This window comes from Eubalaena glacialis, chromosome 3, assembly GCF_028564815.1.
Source record: "Eubalaena glacialis isolate mEubGla1 chromosome 3, mEubGla1.1.hap2.+ XY, whole genome shotgun sequence".
In the NCBI taxonomy this organism is placed as follows: domain Eukaryota; kingdom Metazoa; phylum Chordata; class Mammalia; order Artiodactyla; family Balaenidae; genus Eubalaena; species Eubalaena glacialis.
This window is the reverse complement of record NC_083718.1, coordinates 174,604,535-174,629,347: the sequence shown is the minus strand read 5'-3', so window position 1 is coordinate 174,629,347 and position 24,813 is coordinate 174,604,535. Positions and strand designations below refer to the sequence as shown.

General features: G+C 55.3%; 1 protein-coding gene across 4 annotated transcripts; it reads right to left on the bottom strand.

Annotated features, from left to right (window-relative positions):
- Window positions 1-361: 361 nt before the first annotated feature.
- Window positions 362-23,630, bottom strand: UBXN11 (UBX domain protein 11). 4 transcript variants are annotated; one of them, XM_061186946.1, is made up of 15 exons: window positions 23,584-23,630; window positions 19,309-19,414; window positions 18,522-18,550; window positions 17,850-17,948; window positions 15,310-15,410; window positions 14,808-14,862; window positions 14,262-14,338; window positions 11,583-11,691; window positions 3,843-4,057; window positions 3,466-3,543; window positions 2,384-2,501; window positions 2,156-2,259; window positions 845-918; window positions 630-770; window positions 377-549 (listed from the first exon to the last, which is right to left on the bottom strand). In XM_061186946.1, the coding sequence occupies exons 2-15, from the start codon at window positions 19,377-19,379 to the stop codon at window positions 393-395; spliced, it is 1,428 nt and encodes a 475-aa protein (XP_061042929.1). In that variant the 5' UTR covers window positions 19,380-19,414; window positions 23,584-23,630; the 3' UTR covers window positions 377-392. The 4 variants fall into 4 exon arrangements, with proteins under 4 accessions (XP_061042928.1, XP_061042931.1, XP_061042929.1 ...); XM_061186947.1 differs by having other exon boundaries at window positions 656-770; XM_061186945.1 differs by having other exon boundaries at window positions 362-770.
- Between the last annotated feature and the right edge of the window lie 1,183 nt (window positions 23,631-24,813).

Genomic DNA, 24,813 nt, shown 5'->3' with positions numbered 1-24,813 from the left:
CCACCTGCCTGTGTCCCAACAGCTCGGCTAGGTGTGGATGTTATGGAAGTGGGTGCCCAGATGCAGTTCTGCCAGCGTTGGGGCAGTGGCTTTGGTGCATAGTGTTGAAGTGTCCCCACGTGCTTGTGGCTCTGCGCGTGTCTGTGCGCAGGGATCTGCACACTGGCACATGAGGCGCTGGGCTGGGGCGGGCCCTCTCTCCCCTGGAGCAGCTTAGCCCTTCTGGGCAGAAAGAGGAACCTAGAGGACAAAGACCCAGCGGCCAGGCCCGCCAGCTGGGGCTCGAGTTACAGAGGGGCGGCTCAGCGCCGCCCCCTCCTCGGCGGAGCTAGTGCTGCTGGGCTGCCCTGCCAAGAGAGCCTCACAGAGCAGCCGCTGTCAGGGTGGGCGCTTTATTCGGGGCTGGGGGCGGGCGGCGGAGCCCGGCGCACCCGAAGCAGCAGCGTGGCGTTGGGCACCAGGCCCGCGGCCTGCAGCGTGAGAGCGTCATTGTGGTAGACTGTGGGCGGGAACGTACTGAAGATCTCGAAGGTGGTGGCCTCCACGGCCCTGGGGACAGGGAAGAACGAATCAGGCCGGGTCGTGGGGCCAGAGCCCCGCTGCGGCCGCCAGCTGAGCCCTGCGCCCACCTGGCCTGTGCAAGCAGGGTGCGCACATCACCGACTGTGTCCTCCGGCCGCATCATCAGCAGGAAGGCCTGCTCGCCATTCTCAGACTTGATGCGCAGCGTGGAGAGCGTGGGCGCGGGCAACTCCGGAGACTCCTGGCTCCTGTGGACCCAGAGGCCGTCAGTACCCCCTGGTAGCCCAGTCCCAGGGTCCTCACCTCTCCACTCTGCCCTCACCTCTCACGCTCAGCAGCCAAGGCAGGTGTCTCCACCACGATCTCCTGGATCCGGACACGCAATGAGCAGCAGTTCTGGAAGGCATCGATGGAGTGGACAGAGCCCTGGGCCCTGCCAGTCACACCCTCCCCCCAACCCCTACAGGGGACTTCTCCTGACCAGGGATGGATGAGACCAGTGAGCCAAAGGGGGAGGGGGTATTCTGTGTAAACAGGGGCCCAAGGAGAGGAAACAGAACGGAAGCTTTGGGAGGTAGCCCCATCATTCCCTTCCCTCATTCTAGTTGGGGAGACAGAACCCCACACAGTGACCAGGCTGGGTGCCTAACCTAGCATGGGTCAGGGAAGGCTTCCCTGGGGAAATGACACCTGAGCTGTGACTGAAGGATGAAGAGGAGTCCTTAGAAATGGAATGGGGGGCAAGGATATTCCAGACAGCATAGGTCAGGGACGACTTCTGAGAAGAGGTGATATATTTGAGAAAGTGTCAGCATTCATGTGGCTGAAGCTGGGAATCAGGTTGGACTGGAAGAAAGAAAAGGTTAGAGGTGGGAAGAGGACCAGAAAGGAATGACAGGCCTTACCTAAGAACCACTGGAGGGTTTCAACAGGGAAGAGCCAAGATCCAATTTGCATTTTTAAAAAAGCACAGAGGCTGCTGGGGGAGGATGGCTGGCAGGGCGGGAGTGGAGGTGGGAGGCCAGTGAGGGGCCACTGCAGTTGTCTGGAAGACACTCTGGAGCCTAGGCTAGGATGGTGGGCAGCGGGAATGGAGAGAAGAGATGGATTCGGGAGCAGTTCTGGGGATAGACAGATCTGACAGGACTTGGCCATGTGTGGTGAAGGCAGAGTTCTGGGAAACGGGTTTGGTATCTTTCACAGGTGGAGACGAGGGAGGAGTAGCAGGATAGTGAGTGAGGAGAGAGGATGATGAGTCCTGTGAAGGCCAGGAAGGTGTATTTCGGTCTGGACCTCAAGAGGGTGGCCTGAACTTGGGCTCACCCCCAACCTAGACTCCCCTGACTTTCCCACTCTTACAGCCACACTCCTGCGTTGGCCAGCTGCTCTCTGGTCGCAGCTCAGAGAGACCAGGAGACAGTCTTGAGAGCTCACCAGCTCCATCGTTTCCAGGAGACAGGGGAACAGCTCTGAGGAACTCATCTCTCCATCCAGGCCATCCTCAGGGGCCCTCAAGCCTGAGCCTCCAGATAAGCCGCTGCTCTGGTAGGCTGGGCCAGGGTTGATGGTAAAGCCTGCCCCCACCACCCCCCCACCCCGCCAATAAGGCTGGGGGAGCCAGGGCTGGCCTCACCTTCAGGGTGTCCCGGATGGGGCCTCGAATGTCAATCACCTCGCCTTGTCGGATCACAAATTTGGGCAGCCTGTTCAGAAACTTCTCGGCGGTCATCCTGGAGCCTGCAGAGAGGGCATTGGGAGCCTTGGCCGGGGCAGGGACTGTGTGTGATGGTGGAGGAGGCTACCTGGAGCTTGCCCTGCACAGTGCCCCCACCACCTGGCTCAGCCTCAGGGCCGAGCTCACCTGGGTGCTCCATCCTGTCCAAGGGCTTTCGAATCCTCTGCCAGCCTACCACTCGGCCCTCGCCTGGGAACGCGTCCAGCCCATTCTCTGGGTAGACTTGATTGCGCAGGTCACTCACCTGGCAAGAAGGAAGGGAAACAGCGGCTGGCACAGCTCTTCAGCCCTGGGCTCCATGCCCACCCCTACTTGCCCAAACAGAGGCCCCAGGAATAAACCCCAAGGGATGGGCTGATGCAATCCCCATTTTACAGATGAGGAAACTGAGGCCCTGGGAAAGAGCAGGAGAGCTGCATGCAGTTCATGCTGCTCCCACCCACCTGAGCCCTGCTCTTCCTGCAAGCTCCCCTCATCACGCCAGCTGGCGCCACAGTACTGACATCCTCCTCACAGAGTCCCTCTCGGGAGCAGACCAGGAGGGGCGGGACGAGGATGTTAGGAGAGGGCAAAGCCCTGCTTGGCATGAACTACCTCAAACACCCCTGGTCGTGACTCACGCTATTTTCCAAGCCATGGTGGCACACACTCCCTCACACGCCCTCACTGTGGAACTAACGCACCACCCTCTGGGACACGGCCTCATGTGCTCCCATCACAGCACCCTCATCTCACTGCCGACTGCCCCCACAGCAGGGGGCTGGCTCCATCTCAAGTCCTTTAGTCCCAACGTTTGCCCCCCAATGGCACTGCCTTCCACCCCAACCAGGAGGCTCCAGGAGCCTCTGGGGGGAGCCAGGCCACTTTTGCATGGACTCCTCACGTTCCCCAGGCTGTCCAGGTGTCCTGAATGCTGGGGAGGAGGGGCAGTGGTCCCACGCAGCTGAGGGCTCTGCTTTCAGGATGCCAGAAGGGGGCGCTGCCTGCCGTTCAGCTACATGCCTTCCCCACTGCTGATGCAGCAAGTATGGCCACGGCAGCCTCCCCGCTCCCTTCCCAGCCCCCTTTCAGGCTCACCCTCCTTCTGGAGGTCATCAGACTGGGGTCTCTGAGGTGGGGCAGTGCCCCTAGGTGATGCCTGAGGAAGCATTCCCACCCCCTCCAAAATCCCCACACTGGGAGTGAGTGGTTTGAGGAGAGCCCATCACCTTAAAGGGGACCCCGTCAGGGTACAGCCGCTGGAGCTCTGACGGGAAGAAGCCATCCAATATGTCTCGGAGGCAGCGCTGCAGGGGGAGAGGTAGGGTGAGGCCTGGCTGGACCTGTGCGGTGCCCTACACCCTGCTTCCTGTCTAGATGGCAGGCTCTGGGCCCCGGGATCATGGGGCCAATTACTCTCTGGATCAGACTCTGGAAACAGAGTCCCAGGACATGGTTGGGGGGGGGGCGGTTCTGGAGGTTCTGCATGAGCCTGGGTGCTGGGGGTGAGCTGGGCCCATCATCTCCAACTAATGGTGAGCAGGGGGTGGGCCACCACAGTGGCTTGAGGGTGCACAGGCCTATCTCCCCTCCCCGTCACTCCTACCTGTGTGGAGGGATCATGGAAGGGCCGGAAGGGCCCATCGAACATCACGATGCCATTCCGGTAGAGCTTCAGTGGGATGGGCTCAAGGACACAGTGTGGCACTCTGCTGGGCATTGGCGCCAGCTGGGTGTCACTGTCTACCGCCAGCTCACTGAGATCCTTCAGGCTAGCCAGCAGCCTGTCAAAGTCCACCTGGGGGGGTACCGGTGAGTCCCCTGGCAAAGAGGATTGACACCCATGAGCCTCTCTTCACAGCTGCTGTGTGCTCCAGATCCCTGGCTTCCACAGCCCCCTCCCATGCTGGGCAGGGGCCTTAGCATCTCTTTAAGTGACCACCTGGGGAGGAGGAAGGACAGCTAACACTAGATAATAATAGCTGTCTTTTAGTGAGCATTTACTTTGTGCTAGGGGTTTAACATCTATTATCCCATTCTTTCTTCATACCAACCCTATGCTGTAGGGACTATAAACATCCCCATTTTCCATATTAGGAAACTAAGGGTTAGAGGTTAATGGCTGGCCTAGGGACACACACAGTAAGTGGCAGGAGCAGGAGCAGATCCCAGATTAGATGTGCCAGGCACTGGGTTAGCAGCTGAAAGGCACAGTGCAGAGTTCCCAGCTGTCTGGGCTCAAATTCCAGCTCCTCCACTTCTACCTGTGTGACCTTGGTCAAGTCATTTAACGCTCTGCACCATAGCATTCTCTTCTAGAAGGGGATGATGATAGGACCAGGATGGCTGTGAGGGTCCAAGATGACCACGTAAGAATTCCAACAAGCATCTGTCTGTGTTAGTTATTGTTACCAGCTCTACCGTGCACAAATGGACCTCAGGCCAACCCAGAGGCCACGCAGCAGGGGTTATTTATCTCCATTTTACACATGAGGAAACAGGCCCACAGAGATGAAAAATGATTTGCCTCAGGCCACTTGGCAAGTTAGAAGAGGGGATTGACCCTGGAGTCTGTTTTTCCACCCATCTGCACCATCAGGAGAGAGAGGTGAGGGTCGGGACACCTGCTGGACAGAACAGACATGGGAGACCTTGGGTTGCACATGTATTTGGCCTCCTCTTCTGAAAAATGTGTTGTCCATAGAGCTGTTCATAAGGTTCACGGGGTGCAGGTGGGGTGATGGAGACAGCCCAGACAGATGCCAGAGCAGAAAGAATACAGGGCAGGTGGGATGCTGGTGGAGGACAGGCCAGGAGCTTGTTCTCAGTCCTGAAGGGATCTGGCCCCGAACTAAGTCATCTACTAGGGTGTAACCCTATAAAACACTGGTGACTTTCTGGGCCTTCTTGGAAGCTGTTTTTCACCAGGACAGCCAGGCTGAGGCAGGATGTGGGTCAGGACTCTGGGGACCCAATTCCTTTCCCCACAGTGGTGCAGTGGCTGTACCGGGGAAGTACAGATGTGGGCGGCCCTGTTTCCTGTTGCCTTTGTGGCTGCTGAAACGGTAGGCCCCAGCTGGCCTTCCCTTCTCACCTACATCTCCTACTGCTGCAGGGGCTGCACCTGCGCCCCCCTCTTCCTGGGGTCCCCTGGAGTCCCTGAGAGTCCCAAGAAAAATTCACAGAACATCCTGGATATCCCTGGTATGAGCCAGAACAATCTCAAGACACTATTTTCCTTTAACAACTAACTAACTACTTTCAGAACACCTAGGTAAACCTAAAAATAACAACAGAAAAGCTCATCACTTTCAACACCTGCCCCCATCCCTGTATTCTTACAGATGGGAAAGTGAGGCCTAGAAAGTCACATGACTTGGCCAAGGCAGGCCACACAGCACAGCCAATAGGACGACTCAGATGCGCGCGCGGACTGCTAATCCAGCCGCCTCCTGGGGCCTGGGCTTTTTCAGGGAGCTGACGCGTCGACAGGGGAAGGGGCAGGTGGAAACCAGGGGAGGATGCCAAGAAGCAATGAAAGAGAAAAGAAAAGTTGGCCGAGAAAATCAGCCCCGAAGGCTCTCAGCCAGGGCTCGGGGGTGGAGAAGTGAAAGCAGGGTGGGCCTGGCAGGTATCAGATGCAGCAGAATTGAGGTGAGATAAGGGGCCCGGGAGAAGGAACCGCAGCTCTGGACAAACCAGGGCTAAGAGAATAAGGCAGGAAGAGCCTGGCATCGCCACCTCACAGCCGGGAGTGCTCAACAGAAGCCTGGCCCTGTGCAGCCACGTCACATGGGATGAGGCAGGTCAGAGGTCAAGTGAGGCATTTCCTCTCTGAGCCGCAGCTTTCTTTTCCAGGGAATGGGTAGGTAATAGAAATCTTCATCCTGCCCGCAAGATCCAGGGGTGAACTGACTGTGATGATGACTCAGCATTTACTATGTGCCAAGCACCAAGAGGCAGGTCTTCCTTCTCCCATTTTACAGATGAGGAAATTGGGCCTTGTAAGGTGACATGCCCCGGGTCACGCAGCTTGCAGGGCCCAGGTGACTCTAAGCCTCTGTCCTCAGTGACCACACAGGCTGCCTCTCAGTGTCGATTCTTCAGATACTGCTCACTGGGGTTCCTTTCCAAGGAGGGGTATGGTGCAGGGAGATCATCTCTGAGGCCTCATCCAACTTCTGAGAGCCCATGATTTTATTTAAAAGGGGAGTGAAGAGGCCTGGAGATCAAGTCCAAGCTCCTTGGCCCAACTCCCAAGACCCTCAGAGCCCTGGCTCCCCAGCCTGCCCTCAACAAGCTCCCCTGCTCACACTCTGAAGCCCTACAGCCCGGGCTACCACTTCCAAGCTATGTGACCCCGGGCACATGGGCCAACATCTCTGGGCCTCAGCTTCCTCTTCTATAAAATGAAGACAATAACAGCCCCACTTTCCAGGGTTGCTGTGAGGCTCACAGGAAGTGCCTGGCAGACAGAGCTGTTGTTGTCACTAACACCCCACCATCTTGATCATCACAGGGCTCAGGCGCTCTCTCACCACCTCCTTGGAGAAGCCTTGCCCAGAGCCCCTGCCCCTGAGCCTGGGCCTCTGTTCCTCCTGGGTTTCTGGAGCCCTTGGGGCCACTCCTGACCCTCATCACAGGCTGGTGTCATTTTGTTTGCTTATTTGTCTCTTCAGCTACACCGGTCACTCCTTGAACACAGGCAAGAGCATCCAGCCCTGGGCCTGACACAGAGTGGGTGCTCAAGAAGCACTGGATCCGTCCCTCCACCCCACCACCCCGCCATCCAGCAAGTATGTCCGCAGCGCCCGTGCTCTGCCAGGCCCTGAGCAGCATGGCCACGCCCATGCCCAGAGTCCTGCCCTCCTCAGGCTCATACTTGAATGAAGGAGACAGGGTGACAGACAGTGACAGTGGCATGTGTTAAGTGCCACCATGGGGCTGCAGGGCCCAGAAGAGGGCCAGACCCTGCCCCTAGCGCAGGTGAGTGGTGAGCCTGCCCTGGGCTGGCCCCTCGCACCCTCACTGCGAGGACAACCTGCTGCCGTGAAATCCCGGCAGCGCCCGACGCGCCCCAGCAGGCCCGTCCCAGCACCGCAGGCGAAGGCTGTTGAAAGGAAACAGAGCCACTATTTCCACACACCTGCACGCCAGGCCCTGCTCTGGGGACTTCACCTACATTCACTCTGCTCTTCCGAGGAGCCGGCGGGGAGAAAACGGGCTCCGAGAGTCTGGTCACCGCCAGGGCCACAGCCAGCCTGCGACTCGGCAGGAGCTGACTTCTCTGGCCCTTGCTTTGATCATCACGCTGCTTGTCCCCACCTCCTCCTGTACAGAGGATAGTCCCAGCGGGCTCTGACCATCCAGGCCAAGGGCACCCAGGCAATGCCTGCCAATCACCTGCATGTGCACGTGCCCTGGCCTTCGGGTTGAGCCCTGTGCTGGCACTCTGGAGCACAGCAGGGGCGGGGCAGTAAATGGACACGGTCATCATTCACCGACCGCATGTCAGCCTGAGAGAACACTCCACATACTCCACACTGTGGTGTTCAGTGCTCTCAATTCAGGGCCTAGGGGTCAATCGTACCATCTCCTCACTTCACAGATGAGGATGTGGACTCAGAGGTGAGGCAGGTTCCCCACACAGGGTACGATCTGACCCAGGCCCCCCTCTTCAGCCAGAGCCTTTAAGGCTTTCACTGCAACGCAGAGCCCCTAACCACGCGCCCGGGGCAGCTGCAGGGCGGCACAGCGCCTGGCGCCGAGCAGGCACTCCACGCACATGTGCTAGAGCAGGTGGGGTCTGAGCTGAGCTTCACAGGAGGGGAGAAAAGGGGGCAGGGCACTTGGGGGACACAGCACAGGCCCGAGCTAGTGGGAGTGCGGGTGGGAGGAGCCCAGCCTGCCCGGGGTCTAGGCCAGGCCAGTTCCAGGGGCACAAGGGCAGCCCAGGGACAGCCCATGGTGGAGTCAGGCTGGCTTCCTGAGCAGGGGAGGGAAGAGGCTCCCACACAGATGCCGGAGCCTGGGCTTGGGGAAAAGGGTTGGGGAAGTGGGCGCTGGGAGGGGGAGGGGGAGATGTAGAGAGAGGGCAGGGACTTGATGAGGGGTGGGGAGAGTGAGGAGCTCAGAGGCGAAGGGGGGAGGAGGCGGGGGAGCTCAGAGTTGGCTGGAGCTCTCAGCCCTGAGGCTCAACACCTGACCCGAAGGTGGTAGGACCAGAGCCGGAACTGTCCCTTTCATGTCTCCGCATACCCTGAAGCACCTGGCACGGCATCCTGTTTGCTACTCAACATACTGGTGGGAAGGGGTGAATGATCTGGCCTGAGGCCAAGCCCTTGCAAGGCTTCCTCTCCCCTGAGCCCCTTCATGGGCCCAACTGACCCTCCTCCTTAAGGCAAGAGTCCCAGGCTCTAGAATGTTTGAATCAGCCCCAGTCTGCCTAATACAGATGCCCCAGCTCACCAGTCCACTGGCCTGCTGCCCCAGGCCTGTGGGGAGTGGTACCCAACAGAGGGAGAGCCAGAGAAACAAGCCAGAGCATCAGGGTCAGCCAGAGGCTGGCTTCATGGACCCAAGGGCCCTTGGGGCAGGAGCAGGTTGGCACCTGGGGACAAGGCCATAGGGAGAGGAAGGGAAAAAGCCAGGAAAGGCGGGGGGGGGGGGGGGGGGGCAGTCCCAGGAGGAAAAACTGCTAGAAATGAAAAACATGTTGTTCATCTGTCAGAAAAGCTAAACTGAGGCCCCTCCATGTTGAAGAATCAAAAGGCAAAAGAAGAAAAAAGACACAAATCAGGAGCTTGTGGTCAGGCTTTAGAACAAGTGGCTTTAGAACAGCCGTACTCTGAGCAAAAACAAACAACACAGAGCAGTTGGGGGCTGCTCTCTTTTTGGGAGGAGAGGGTAGAATCCACAGAACCAGGTCCAGAAACCAGCTGTCTGGTCTCACCCCTTCCCCAAAGGAGCAGGGAGGCCCCCACTGGCCAGAAGGAAGTCTGCCCTCCAACTAGTCAGCAAGGCCACATGAGGCCTGAGCCCAGCTCACCACACAGGGGCGGTGTGTGTGTGCGCGTGCGTGCGTGCGTGTGTGTGTCCGCAGTGCTGGCAGGCCTCTGGCCCTAGACCCGAGGAAGGGACATTCTTACAGCTTCTGGCAGTTGCCTGCCAGGGTCTCACCTCTCACCCAGGGAGAACTTCCCATAGCACTCAGCCCAGGGTTCAGCTCCTGGCATGGCCCGGGTGCCATACAGCTCCCCAGCTTTGCCGTGTCCCAAATGGACTGAGCATCTTCCCCGACAGCCGTGCTTCCCAGGGTCATCCCAGGTTCCTCCCACCCCCTCCCTAACGTTCGAGCAATCGCCAAGGCCATGGATTCCCCTCCTGAATCTCTCTGCTCTGCCCCTTCTCACCAGCCCCACCAGTATCACCCTTATGCTGGGCATCATCTCATCTTCGGCCTGGATGACTGTAATCGTCTCCCAGTGGGCTCCCAGCCTTAAGTCTTGCCCCCTTCACTCAACAGTCTTCAGACTGCTTAAGTGCCTCAGTTTCCCCATCTGTAAAATGGAATAACCCCTGGCCCGTGACAAGGCTATTTGTGAAAATGCTTGAAAAGTGGCAAATATGGTGCAAATGGGAAGTGATGCTTTTGAAACAAGGGTGAGGGGGTTTTCCCCTGAGATTTAGGGGGATCTAGCCAAAGTGCAGCAGGTGGGACTCTCATGTTTTCAGTCTGGGTTTTTACCCAGCAGGAAACTTATGAAATTAAGAAAGTACAGTTGTCTTCCAAACAGTCCCCCGGGAGCCAAGCTCATGTTCCCGTGAGACTGCCACTGCCTTCTGACCGTGGAAAACAATGAGAGCTCCCACTTGTGGGGCTGATGACATGCGAGGTCAGTGCTAGGTGCTGCGTCCAACCCACTGACTCCTAGTAACTCCATGGGAAAGAATACACCCCCATCTACTGATGAGGAACTGGAGGCTCAGAGAACAGAACTCGAGTACCCAAGTCACACCTGGGCTAGGCGGTGGAGATGAGGACCCAGGTGTGACCAACAGAGCCTGGAGAACTACCTTCCAGGCAACGACCTCCATTCTTTGAAGAGAATGGACCCAGCTTTCAGAAGTGGCCAGTTCTGGGACCTCCCTGGTGGCGCAGTGGTTAAGAATCTGCCTGCCAATGCAGAGAACACGGGTTCGATCCCTGGTCTGGGAAGATTCCACGTGCCGCGGAGCAACTAAGCCCATGTGCCACAACTACTGAGCCTGAGCTCTTGAATCTGCGAGCCACAACTACTGAGCCCGCGAGCCACGACTACTGAAGCCCGCCCACCACAGAGCCCGTGCTCCACAACAAGAGAAGCCACCACAATCAGAAGCCCGCGCACAGCATCGAAGAGTAGTCCCCACTCGCCGCAACACAAGTAGAGAAAGCCCGCGCGCAGCAACGAAGACCCCAATGCAGCCAAAAAAAAAAAAATATATATATATATATATATATATATATAAAAAAAGGAAGTAGCCAGTTCTATGGCCCCAAATCTCTGGAATGCATCCCCTGGGATATTAGCAGTTGAGTTAAAAATAAAAGGTGGGGCTTCCCTGGTGGCGCAGTGGTTGAGAATCTGCCTGCCAATGCAGGGGACACGGGTTCGAGCCCTGGTCTGGGAAGATCCCACATGCCGCGGAGCAACTAAGCCCGTGAGCCACAACTACTGAGCCTGCGCGTCTGGAGCCTGTGCTCCGCAAAAAGAGAGGCCCGCGCACCGCGATGAAGAGTGGCCCCCACTCGCTGCAACTGGAGAAAGCCCTCGCACAGAAACGAAGACCCAACACAGCCAAAAATAAATAAATAAATAAATATTTTTAAAAAATAAATAAAATAAAATAAAATAAAAGGTGGTGGAGGCCCAGAGATGCAGGTAGATTTCAATAGTTTGCTACAAATGAACCTGGAAAGGGAGTCCACAGAGGGGGCGGAGCCCTTGGACTGAGGGGCAGCTTTCAAAGCAGGGGGATTGCTTCTAAAGGCCACAGCTTTTGAATGGGTGACATTTTGTAAACTATGGTGCCTGAGACAAATGAGGTCTTGTTACATTTTGTATCCCTGGGTCCCTGGAGCCTTAGAAAGATGAGCAAGCAGAGTCTAGGGTTAGGTGGTCAGGGATGGAGGCTGAGGCCTTTCCGTCCTGCCCCTGTGTCAGTGGCAAAGTGTGGGAGGCCTTGGGGCACCTTATGCTGGCAGGAGGGGCATGAATGAGCTGGCCTCTGGACAGCTGTGGGCCATCGGGAGCTGTAGGGGAATTCCCTTTGCAGGAGGGGCCGGGGTGGACCCCGACTCTACCTGGCTTCCAGAACTTCTTGGCTGTCATCCAGTCCCTCTCGCCATCTTCCGAGTCCTCCTCACCCATGGGCTCGCCCACCCACTGCAGGCCGTAGTCACCGAGGAACCGCTGTGGGGAGAGACGAGGGAGATGTCGGGGGCGCTGTCAGCTCAGCCCCTTCCAGGGGAAAAGGCGGCATCAGCCCAGCCCCCAGCCTCAGGCCTCAGCTCCCAGCCGACTGGATAGAGGCAATGGGCCCGGGGGTCTTGGCCACTTCCTGGCTGTGGCCTTGGGAAGCCACCTCACCTCCCAGAGCCTCAGGCTTCTCCTTGTAAAATGAAGCTTGTGAGGACTCACTAAGGTAATTCACGTCATGTCCTTAGCACAGGGCCTGGCACAAGTAGGAACTCACTTAAGTCAGCCATTATGGCAGCAGGGAGCCATGTGGGTCTGGCCCGAGTGGGAGGAGAGGAAGGGACACCTGCTCTGCAGGTCTGAGAGGACATGTCCACCCACATGTCCCACATGTGGCCTCTCTAGGGCTGGCCTCCCAGCGCCTTTGCCACAGGAAAACTGAGTTGTCTGTGCTTCCTGTTGCTGCTTCCTCATCTCCACTCCTTCCCTCAACCCACTCCAGCCCGGCCTCCATCTCCACAACTCACTGCAACTGCTTACGAGCAGCCATCAGCAACCTGCCCGCTGCCTAACCCAGCGGGCACACTTCTGCCTTCATCTCTTGCAACATATGTTCTTCTTTTTCAGTTTCAAATTTCTAGTCATCTACACTTAGATGTCCAATAGTCATCTCAAAATGAACTTGGCCCAAACAGTCATGGCTCCCTGCCCCCACCTCCCAAACCTCTTTCCCTTCAGCCTCCCGGGCTTAGTCAATGGCACCCCCTCCACCTGGGCCTCATCCATGACCCGATCCTCTCCCTGCCCTCCAGGGCCCACAAGGCCTGTGGCACCAGCTCCAAGGCAGACTTGAGTCCGTCCACCCTGCTCCCTCTCCCCTAGTTCAAGCCGTGGTCATCTCCGTCCTGGACAACTCAAACTGCGCTTCTACCTGCGTTCCCCCCCCCCCACTCCTCTACCTGAAACCTTCCTATGGCTTCCCATTCTTGAGGATTCTGTTCCCGACCCTGCCCCGCCCCACTGGGATGTGGTCCCTGTGGTCTCTTCTCCTTCTCCCTTTCGCTCCCCACAACTCCCAGCCACAAGCCAAGTCTACATGGCGGGAGGTGGAGACTTTCATCTCTTCAGCCTGGATCCTCTTTCCCTGGTCCCCTCCTCATCCTCTAGATCTCCTGCCCAGTGTCACCCCGCAGCAACCTGTCCGCTGCCTAACCCAGCGGGCACACTTCAGACTTCATCTCTTGCAACATATGTTCTTCCTTTTCAGTTTCAAATTTCTAGCCATCTACACTTAGATGTCCAACAGGCATCTCAAAATGAACTTGGCCCAAACAGTCATGCCTCCCTGCTCCCACCTCCCAAGGCAGGGAGTGGCCCACGTCCCAGCTAGTCTCTAATGTGTTACCCTTTTAAATATTTCACCATACTCTGTACTTGTGTCTCTTCCTGTGTACTTGTTTATGTGTCTGTCCCCTCTAGACTGTCAGTGCCATGAGGGCAGGGACCCTGTCTGCATCCTAGTGCCTGGCAGGGTGCCGGGTGCACAGGAGATATTTTGTCTGAGTTTGCTAAATTAATGAAGCAATAAATGTGTGAACAACGTGAACGTGGGAGCCCCAATGCCCTCTGCCCTGAGGGGGCAGCCCTCACTCCTGTGGCAGCTGCTCAGAGAAGCCCCACGGGCTGCCGGCAGTCCTAGCAGGCCGCTCAGAGAGCAGCTGTTTACCCACAGCCCCGGGTATGAACAGGGCTGGGTGGGAAGGGCCCTTAGCTGCAGCTGCTGCTTGGGGGTTTGCGTCTGTGGTCTTAAATTAGATTGGGGCTTTGGAAACCAACTCTGTGTGGAGAGGGAGAGGTTAGACCCCAGGAGGAGCTTCTGGTGGGGCCGGTGAGGCAGTGGGGGACCCTGAGGATGTATGCATGTCTAGGACCCTCCCTTGAGCTTGGGGTCCCTCCAGTTCAAGCCTTGCTGTGTGAACGAGGGCAAGAAAGGTGACACTGGGTGAGTGAGATGCCACGTCCAGAGGCAGGGAATGGCCATGACCAATGAAGTAAACACACATGACCAGGCCCCTGCCAGGTCCTGGGCGCGCAGCAACGAACAGGAGAAAAGTGGTCCCTCCCTCCTTCCCTCGTGGAGTCCATGGTCCCCAGAGGAAGAGAGATGTGGTACTAAGAAAGCCCAGGATGGAGAACCTGCCCTGGTCAGAGGTGAAGGGGGTCCCCTGGGAAAGGGCTCCCACCTTGACTTGAGACTGAGGATCAGTGAAAACTCGCCAGGGGAAGGTAGAAAAAGAAATTTCAGGTGGAAGGAACAACACGGACCAAGGTCCTGAGGTGGGAAAGAGCTTGATGTGGTCAAAGAAGCAGAGGCAGGTCCCCATGGCTGGAGGGGAGAGTAGTTCAAGACAACACTGAGGAAGGGGGAGGGGCTAGCCCAAGCCTGAAACGGGGTGGGGGGTGCCCCGGGCCCCTGTGTGGGATGTGCGGTGAGGGGACCCCAGAGAGGTGGGCTCTGACCCAGTCCCTGGGGGCAGACAGCCCGGGGCCGGCACCTCCCTCACCTCCATCTCCCCGATCTGCTGCTGCAGTTGCGCGCACATGGTTTCCAGCTCCTCCTGCCGCTGCAGGGTCACCGTGCCTTCAGGAAAAGACGGGGAGGGGTTCCAGTGCCCCCCGCACGGAGGCTGCCAGGCCACTTGCGGCCATGACAAGAGCTTTGGCCTGAGGGTCATCTGGAGAAGCTGCTCCACGAGAACTCGAGGGATCCCTGGAGAAGCACCTCTTGGCCTCTCGTCCTGACCTTGAGAGGGGATGCCCTGACTCTCGGGAGGCCGCCACCCCACCCGAGCGAGGCTCCTGAGGGGGCTGCCTTTCCTCCAGGCTTTCGATGGCAGGCCCTGTGCTCAGGGCTGGGTTAGGGCTGCGCTCGGGGGACTCAGTCCCACACAGAAGGGCACCGCCCTGGGTGTCACAGCTCCCCTCTGGGCTCCACTGCCCAGACCCCACCACAGGACTCAGCTTGATGCTCTTAGAGCCCTGATACCCAGAGGTCGCCGGCCCAGGGGGTACAAAGGGGGGCTGACCAGCCCACAGAGAGGGCCTCTTACCCTGGTGCTCTTGGAGGGTCTCCACCAGCTCCTCCAAGGCCCGTATCTTCCGATCCTGCAGCAACGAGGCAGGAGGGGAGCAGACCTGGTGGTTCCCAGAGCCCAAGGGAGCCCCTTCCAGATGGGAAGACCCGGCTTAAAGCCCCTGCCCCGCTCTGGCGCTGCTCCGGTGCTCAGATGGCCCTTGTGGTCCCACTGAGGTGGGGGCAGGGGGTGGGCACCCCCAAGTGCTCAGCACTCAGCAGCCACTGCTGCCACCCAATCTGAGGTCTACAGGCCTTGCTCACATGTGGAGAAGACCCCTAGCCTCTCTGCTCAGGTCACAGGGACCCAGGTCAGTTCCAGGCCAGACCTGGCCCTCGAGTTGGGCGGTTTGGTCAGGGAGATGGTTCTAGAACCCATCCACCATGGCCTATTGCAATAGTAGCCTCACTGGCCTCCCCAGCCCAGGACCTTCCACCCCTCAGACCAGACCCTGGCCCTCTCCCCACTGGGGCCCCACCTTGGAAAGCATCTCATCCGCCTGGGCCTTCACCTGCCGCTCCAGATCCCGCACTTTCCTCGCCATGGCGGCCATCAACTCCGAGTCGTGGTACACAGGGACTGCCAACCAGACAAAGTCCTAGAGCCCGGGCCTTGAGCTGAGGCTGAGGTATGGGGGTCCAGGGGAGGGGGAGAGGGAGCGGGCTCCCCAGCAGCGGAAATAAGGGTGGTAACAACAGCTGCCACCGAGATAATGGGGACAGTTCTACACACTTTTCATATGTCAGCTTTTCTGAGGAAATGAACTGTTTTGGGAAACTGAGGCACAGAGATTCTGTAATGCACCGAAGATGTATATACGAGGGAGTGGTACAACATACGGGTTACATCACCTTGAAACACTGTCAAAAAGTTCACCCTTAAAGCAACTATACTCCAATAAATATTAAAAAAAAAAAAATGTTCACTCTCAGTTGAATCACACCTCTAATCTCACCCCTAATCACAGGAAATACGGTGGATAGAGGAGCAAGTTAAACACCACCGGACAAATCACTACAGGGGACATCCTGCGGGACAAGTAGCCTGGACTCTTCAAAAAGTGTCATTTTTTAAAAGAGGCAGGGATTCTGCTCTAAAGAAGTATAACAATCAAATGCAGTGCATGACCCTCAATTAGAACCTAAATCGGGGCGGGGGGAAAGCTATGAGAGATATTTTGGAACACTGGGATGTTAGAGAGAGTTACTGAATTGTTCATATTCTTAGGTGTGATCACGGCATCGTGGTTACGTACTTCCTTACTCCTAGAAGATGCAAAGGGAAGTATTTAGAGCTGAAATGTCATGATACCTGCAACTGATTTCTAAATGGCTCATCCAAAAAATACACTTGTGTTCGTAACATATGTGTATATGGATAGAAAGCAAATATGGCAAGATGTCACTAACTGTTGAATCTAGGCTGAGGACGTATGGGTGTTTGCTGTACTATTATTTCAACTTTTCTGTTTGCTGACAAATTTTCAAGTTAAAACATTTGTGAAAGAAAACAAGAGAGAGACATGGGAAGAAACAGGCCCCCTTCTTCCCCTGGATGTTGTCTCTCTCTGTGTGAAGCCGGAAATGTAGCTGTAACCACGCGACCATGTGGAGCTGACAGGCCCAAGGATGGTTCAGTGGAAAGGTGGAGAAACCTGAGCTTCTGACAAGGTCTTTGAGCTGTCTCCCTAGGACTTCTTGGTATGTGGGATAATAAAGCCCCCTGATGTTCCTTGGTTGAATCAGGGTTTTCGTTGACTTTAGTCAAAAGCTTCTTAACTGATATATAGACATTTGGGAACTGTCAGCACACGGACGACAGCACGTGTCTGAGGCGGAGCGGAGAGAGAGAGGAGATCCCAGGCAGGAGGAACGTCACATGGAAAAGCTGGAGCTGGCAGGGAGCCGAGAGGGAAGAGCCTAGGGGGCAGGAGGACGGCAGGGAGGCTGTGTTATGGAGGCCAAGAGCCCGGGGTGTTCTGAGAAGAGGGAGCAGGGAACTGTGTGGAATGTTTCCCTGCAGAGAAGTGAGACAGGACAGGCAAGTCCTTGACTGTGAGCTTGGCAGGGGCAGCCCCTGGCTGAGAGTGGGCTGAGGGGTGGTGGCGGGGGAGAGGCAGAGAGACCTGGGGAACAGCCAGTTGCCGTGGTTGATGTTGAAAGCGTCCCCCCTGGGGTGATGGAGATCCTGGCTTTGTGACCGAATGGCTGTGGGGCCAGGCTCTTCCGGTCTCCTTTTCCACCTCAACCGCCTCCCGATCTGTACAGCGGAGGGGTCATTCGGTGGAGGATCACCTCCTCCCATTCCCACTTCACACAGGAGGAAACGGAGACAGAGAGACAGGAAGCTGCTCACCCAAGATATCACAGCTAGTGGGAAACTCTAACCTCATCCCCAGCTCCCCCAGACTCCCAGCTCAGACCCTGCCCCTGCCCAGTGCTCCCCACAGCTCACCCTGCCGGCCCACGCGTCATCTGTGCCCAGGACTGCTCAGTCCTACCTCCTCTGGGAAGCCGCCCCAATGAGCCCCATCCTACTTTGGGCACCTCCACTATTGCAGTGTTGCCACAGCCCTTTGCAGATGGTGTGGGTCAGGCTAGGGGGACTGTCTAGGGGACTTGGGCCTTGTCCAGAGCCCTGCGGAAGCAGGAAGGAGATGCCCGGAGGCTGAGCTTCACCCCCAGGCCCTTCATTCCTCTTGGACCCTGAATCCTAGAGCCACTGACATCACTCTTGATGGGGATTCCAGCCAGGTATACTCCAGAGGTGCCAGCCACAGCCCGCCCTGGGGCTTTGCCAGACCTCCTGAGCTAACGGCCGAACGTGTGTGTGGCTTTACGCCAAGCCAGGCTCTGAACAGGTCTGGGGTGCAGGCCCAGGGCCACAGTCAGCCAGGAGTAGAAGCAGCTGCCTCTGACCCAGCAGGTGGGAGAAGGTGCCATGCCTCTCAGGGCCTCCCTTTCCCCGGGGTCTCTCCTGCTGCCAGGGACACAGACCCCTTCGGGCCTCTGCACTCACCTTGCCTACTCACAGGGGCACCTATGCCACCATAGCAGGAAGGAACAGAGATCCTTTCTTCTGAGCCGTGTGCGTCATTCAGCACGTCCGCCTCATCTTCTGCAGACAGGGATGCCCAGGTCACTGCTCTGGGGCTGAAGCCCAGGTGAAACGGGGGCCCTGGGCCCTGGTCAAGTTGAAGCAGCCTGTTCTCTGTCCCCCCAGCATATGAGGATAGAAAACTTGGGATGCTGGAGAGCAAGGATCCAACCAGAACAGGGCTCTTCTTGGAGTTCTCCCAACCTGGCTCCCTGGGGGGACCTGGGTGGCCAATGCCAGCACCACGCTGAGGGCTAAAGGGGGGCTGGGATGCAAAGGTCTGAGCCTGCAGGAGGCAGGGCAGCAATATGAGGACTGGGCTTCAGGGAGAAAAGGCTGTAACGGGCCGCAGGTGGCTGTCGGAGAAGGAGGGCTGGGGTCTGCCCCCTCATGGCCAACCCCACAGTGAGTGGAGGGGTTCAAATGTTAGTGATGACATCTCCACTAAGGGTGTGGGGTGTCCAAATCCGAGAGCTGCAGATAGCCCTGCAGCTGGCCAGCCACTCTGGCTGACGGGAGTTCATCATGCTCTTTCTCTCCATCCGCCCAACTGCAAGGACATGAGGAGGACACGAGGGCACAGCCCACACTTACCATTTCCGTAAATTTTTATCCCTCGCCTCCTGGGAATGGGGCAGGAAGGAGAAGGAAGACAGACAAGTTAGGACCCCCTGGATTGCCATCAGGGGAGGCTCTGGCACCAGGTCCCCCATCAATCCTAAAGAAGGTGTCTCCTGAGGACATCCACCCCCAAATCCCATCCCGGCCCAGGGGTGAGCCCAGGGGCAGGCTTCAGGGTGTCCGACTCCTCCCAACAAAGAAGGATGGGGAAGAGCTGAAGGGCAGAGCTTTGGAGAGAAGATTACAAGAGTCCCCAAGCCCAGGAGCCCAGCCCCAGCTCTGCTCTGAAATGGCTGCAGGACCCCAGGCCTGTCACTTAACCTCTGGACTTCCTTGGCCATGATGCAAATGACTCAAAGTGGGGTTCAGAAGAGCAAGGAGAGAGGTAAAAAATGCTTTGAAAAGATGAAACTGATAGATGGACAAACAGGATTCTCTTCACTGAGAGCCCAGCATGTGGCCAGGCCTGGAACAGGTGGGCCATCAGTGTTTGAAGAACTAATTCATGAGCAATGAATAAACAGATGGATGCTGAGCCACCTCACAGCCCACACCTCACTAAATGGCACAGCCCAGTGTGTGCTTAGACACATGGAGAGCCTCCCAGAAGAAGGTTCGAGAAAGATAAGGTGATCGGAGAGAGATACATAACTTCTTATCGTTTTCCCCAGGACACTAGGAGTCAATCTCCTACTCCATGGGAGGGGCCGGGAGGAGGCAGGGGCATGGACACAAAGATCCCATGAGGCCAGCTCCTTACCCCGGATTCACAGGCTCCGAATGCAGAGGCACTCGCCGGGTCTTGCCAAGGGAGGCCAAAGGTGAGCTCATAATTCTACTCCTAGTCTCTAGCTGTCAGGAACTCCCTGAGAAGAAAGAAGTCAGCCCTTGGGGACAGTCACTCAGGACCAGGGAGCGGCCTGAAACTTCCTCTGCCCTGGCGACTTTCCCCAGGAGGGAGCACTGGCCAGGGGGCGGCACCCCTCACTTCTTCCCACTGCCCCTGCAGAAGTTTCTGGAGGCAGCCTGGCCTCAGGATCCCTATGCTTGAGGTCCACCTGCTCCGCTGGATATCCAGCTCTCTGCTCTGCTCTTGGAGGTCTCTGGCCTAGCACTGCTTGGGAAAGGGCGATGGGGGTGGGATGGGGTGCAGAGGTGGGCCGGAAGACTGGGACTTCCCCGGATTTCAAGCCCTGGCACAAGACTACCCAGCAGGCCTGGGGCTTTTGTCTATCTACCAAGGAGCTGGTCATCACGCCCAGGTGTCCCCTCCCCTTCTACCAGAACCAGGTGCCACCTCCAACTTCTCAGAGCCAGACAGGGGCAACCCCAAGGCAGGATTCTACCAAGACACCCTGCATGGCAGGGAGGTCAAGAGCCCAGACTCTGGATAGGTTCTGCCATTCCAGTATAGCCTGTGCCTCAGTTTCCTTTAGCGTAAAGTGGGGATGGTAATAGTACCAGCCAGGTAGGGGTAACACACATAAAGCACCTAGCCCAGCGCCACTCTCAAAGGAATTACTTAAAAATGTGAATTGTGGCTGCTGCTGTTATTGGCACATAGAAGGCCCTCATAAATGTTGATTTCCCTTCCTTTCCTCTTCCTTCTGGAAAGATGAATGAACATCAGGGATGCAATTAACGGTCACTACTCTATTCAGTGAATTAAATATCACGTGGCTAATATCTAGAAATCGAAGAATCAAACGACCTCCATCAGGGCCTGAATCAAGTCTTTCGTTCCACTTTGGAAACGTGTGGCACTGGCCTCCACCAGCCCCTGAATCTGCCCAGCAAGGGGACCTGCATCACCAGGAGGCAGCTCCCTTGGTCTTTATTCTGGAGTTTGGGACTCATGCCCCGCCCCTTTCTCAGAGGTGCCCTCCAAGGACAAGGCCCAGAGTTTCCTGATCCCCATCATCCAGCATCCAGCCTCTCAAACCTGCCCCCAGCCTGCCCGGTTCCTGCCGTCTTCTCCGGGCATCCTCAGGGTATGTGTGGCCAAGTGTGATGGCCCCTGTGGCTCCCTTCACCAGTCTCCACACACTGCCAGGGGAATCTTCTTAAACCCAAAGCTGACATGTCACTTCCCTGCTCAGTACTCCCAGTGGCTCCTTCTCACCCACAGAAAAAAAATTCAAAATTCCTTAACATGGATGATCTGGTCCCTGCCTGTGTCTCTGGACCTCACCCATCATCACCCACAGTCCCCCCGCATCGCACCCTCCACTTGAGCCACTCTGAACTGTCGGCCCTGAAATGCACCAGGGCTTTCTTTGCACACATGGCTCCTCAGACCTGGAACCCGCTCCCCCGAAATGGTCTCCCTACTCCTACCCACACCCTTCCCTTGGCTGGCTAACTGCTTTTCTTTTTTTTTTTTTTTTTGCTTTTATTTGTTCTTTAGTTATATTTTAACTTTTTGCTTTAAAATTATTATAGATTCACAGGAAATTAGGACAATAGTAGAGAGGTCTTGTGTATCCTTCACAGTTTTCCCCAATAGTCACATTCTACATGACTGTTGTACACAGTATCAAAATCAGGAAATTCACATTGTACAATTTGTGTGTCATTCTATGCCATTTCATCCCCTGTATAGATTCTGTGTAACCACCACTGCAATCAATATATGTACAGCGGACTTCCCTGGTGGTGCAGTGGTTAAGAATCTGCCTGCTAATGCAGGGGACACAGGTTCAAGCCCTGGTCCGAGAAGATCCCACATGCTGTGGAGCAACTAAGCCCATGCGCCACAACTACTGAGCCTGTGCTCTAGAGCCCGTGAGCCACAACTACTGAGCCCACGTGCCGCAACTACTGAAGCCTGCGCGCCTAGAGCCCGTGCTCCGCAACAAAGAGAAGCCACCGCAATGAGAAGCCCACGCACTGCAACGAAGAGTAGCCCCCGCTCACCGCAACTAGAGAAAGCCTGTGCGCAGCAATGAAGACCCAACGCAGCCAAAAATAAATAAATAAATTTATATTAAAAAACAATATGTACAGAACTATTCCATCACCACAAAGATCTCCCTTGTGCTACTCCTTTAGCATCACACTCATCCTCCTCCTCACCACTATCCCTAACCCCTGGCAACCACTACCCTGTTTCCCATCTCTATAATTTTCTTACTTCAAGAATGTTATATAAATGGAATCAAATAGCATGTGCCTTTTTTTAAAAAAAAAAAAAACAGTTTTATTGAAGTATAATTTACACACTTAACTCTTTTAAAGTATACAATTCATTGGTTCTTAGTATATTCATAAATTCAGAGTTACGAAACCACCATCACAATCAGTTTTGGAACATTTTCATCACACTAAAAAGCCCCAGGCACTGTGCCTTTAGTAGTGAAAACTACCCTGCATGAACTCCCACCAGACCTGATTATCCCTCCTTTCTCCAAATTCTCATCACCATAATGACCCCTCAAAAGAAACTGGTCAAAAAGACAGAAATTAATAAGCATTGGCAAGGATGAGGGGAAACTGGAACCTTTGCTGGAATGTAAAATGGTGCAGCTGCTGTAGAAAACAGTCTAGCAGTTCCTCTAAAGGTTAAACAGAGTTATCTTATGGCCTCCATACCTAGGTATATACCCAAGAGAAATGAAAGCTTACATCCACACAAAAATTTGTATATCTATTCATAAGCAGCATTACTCATAATAGCCAAAAAATGGAAACAACCCAAATGTTCATCAACCAGTGAATGGATAAACAAATGTGGTATACCCTTACAATGGAATATTATTTGGCAACAAAAAAGGAATGAAATACATGCTACAATGTGAATGGACCTTGAAAACATTATGCCAAGGGAAAGAAGTCAGTCACAAAAGACCACCAATTGTTATGATTCCATTTATATGAAATGTCCAGAATGGGCAAATCCATAGAGACAAAGTAGGTTAGTGGTTGCCTAGGGTAGGAGGTGTTAAAGGGAGACGGGGAGGGTGGGGGTGGACTGCTAAAGGGTACAGGGTTTCCTTCTGGGCTGATGAAAATGTTCTAAAACTGATTGTGGTGAGGGCTGCACAACTCTATGAATATACTAAAAACAATTGAAATTTACATTTTAAAGGGGTGAAGTATACAGTATGTGAATTATATCTCAATAAAGCTATCATAGGAAAGAAAAGGACCTGGTCTCCAAACCAAAACCAACATCTTCCCTCAAAATAAGCTCCTCCCACTTCCCCCTTCTTAATGGGACCCCATCATCCAAACACAACAATTTTCCCTCCTTCTTTCCCTCTTAATCACATCAGTTACCAAATCCTGCAGGTTAAACTCTGCAAGTCTCTCACACATAGCTCCTCCTCTCAATGACCACTGTTGGCCATCCTAGTGGGACTCTCACTGCCCTTCTTTGGGGCTGTCATAATGGCCCCAAACTGACTTCCCCGGTTCCAGTCTCACTCCAGACCAATCCAACACACTGTCTCCAGATCCATTTTCCCATGGATTATAGGACACCCGTGAGGACGATGATTGTATCTTCCTATCAGCCTGGGGACTCCTGACCGCAGGGCTGTGTCTCCTCCCTCAGACCGGGGACCCTGGTCTACTCCCTTCACTTTGGGGTCTTCCTGGGAGGACTGTGTCTTCCCCCTCAAGCCGGAGGCGGTTAAAGGTTAGGCTGTCTGCCCCTTCAGACTCAAGCTTTGAGAGGAAAGCTCTGTCTTATGCCTCTACATCTTTGGGAGTCAAATTTATCCCCCCACAGGTCCCAGTGCTCTCCAGCGCCGACACGGACCAGCAGGCTGTACGCCTTCAACCCCTAAATCCCAGGCTGGAAGCGCTCACCACGTGAATTCTATCACCAGCCCCGCCCTAGGAGCCGCGTCGCCGCGCCCCTGCCTCCACGCGGAACCATGGTAGGCGGGGTACCGAATCTGCTCCCAGGGAGCGGGGGGCTCTGCTGGGGGAGCCGGGCCGCGGGCCTCGCGTGTCCTTGAGGCTCTCGGGGTGAGGGCCCCAGCCTGTGTGGGGGGCTCCATGGGCAGAAAGGTCTGGGGCCGTGACTCACCACGCAGAGCTGCAGAGCCGCCCGCGGCGCCGCCATCTTGTTGTGACATGGTTTCCCAGGCGACCAGGACCCGTGCGCTTCTCATTGGCTAATTCGAGGGGTGTCCCTGAGCAACCAGCAGGCAGCGGAGGCGGGTACAGCCGTCTGTGCTCGAATTCTATTGGCCCACGGAGTCTAAACTCATCGCTGGATACTGCAAGTCCCAGAATCCACCGCTCTGAGCGGACTCTGGGTCTGGGGAAACGGAGGGTCCATTCATGTCACCCCAAGGCACATAAAGCGGAGAACCTGGGATTAGATTCACGAAGCTGCTGGAAGCCTCTGGACCTGAATGTGTAATCCCGACAATGCCACTGTTTTGCTAGATTGATTTTGGGAGAAATTACATTTATCCCTCTGAGCCTGTTTTTTCATCTGATCAGTACAGTACTAAGGGGGCAGTTCTTTTAAGCATGAATGGAAATGATGCAAGTACTTAATAAATGTTTCTTAAATCTGAATTTCTCTGCTAACTTCTTGACCAAACGGCGCCCTGAAGGGACGCTCATATTCTGTTTCCTTGTGTAAAAATTTGGGTGAGACTCCCCCTGCCTTTGGATAAGACACTTTGTGTGATTTTGGGTGAAACACTTCCCCTCCTGAGCCTCACATGAAAAAATAAGGTGTTGGGTTAAAGCAACTAGAGATAGTTAAGAGCATGGACTTAGGCCTCTGGAGTCGTGGATCCTGACTTGTGTGTCCTTGGGCAAGTTACTCACCTTAATTTCTTCTTCTGTAAAATGGGGATAATACCCACCCCCACAGAGTTGCCATGAGAATTAAATGAGATAATGCATGTCACAATACCCATACAGAATAAGTTTTCAAAACATTTCCTGCTTTTAACTAGCATTATCATTATCTCAGTCTTCCAGCTGTGATGATCTGGGTGTCTATGATTTCTGGCACCCACTTCCTTATGCCTTGGCTTAACCACCAAAGCCCTTTCTCTGCGTGTCTCAAACTGCACTTACTAATATTTTCCATTTGACTTTCTCATCTACTGCATTTAGGGGAGGGCAGCCTCCTTGAGGCGTTCTTTACACACCAATTGAAGACTGAAGGAAGCTACCAATTAATGAGTGTCTTGCAAGTGCCAGATGCCAAAATTATGAGCTTTACAGATGAGAAAACTGAAGCTCAGAGAAATAAAGTGACTTGCTCAAGACTATGCAGGTAGAAAGCAGAAAA

Coding starts and splice junctions, on each gene's coding strand:
- UBXN11 (XM_061186945.1), bottom strand. CDS start 19,379: ATGAGCTCACCTTTGGCCTCCCTTGGCAAGACCCGGCGAGTGCCTCTG. Junction 14,863..15,309: donor CGGATGAGATGCTTTCCAAG/GTGGGGCCCCAG, acceptor TCGTTGCTGCAG/GATCGGAAGATACGGGCCTT. Junction 919..2,155: donor CCATCCGGGACACCCTGAAG/GTGAGGCCAGCC, acceptor GATGCCTTCCAG/AACTGCTGCTCATTGCGTGT.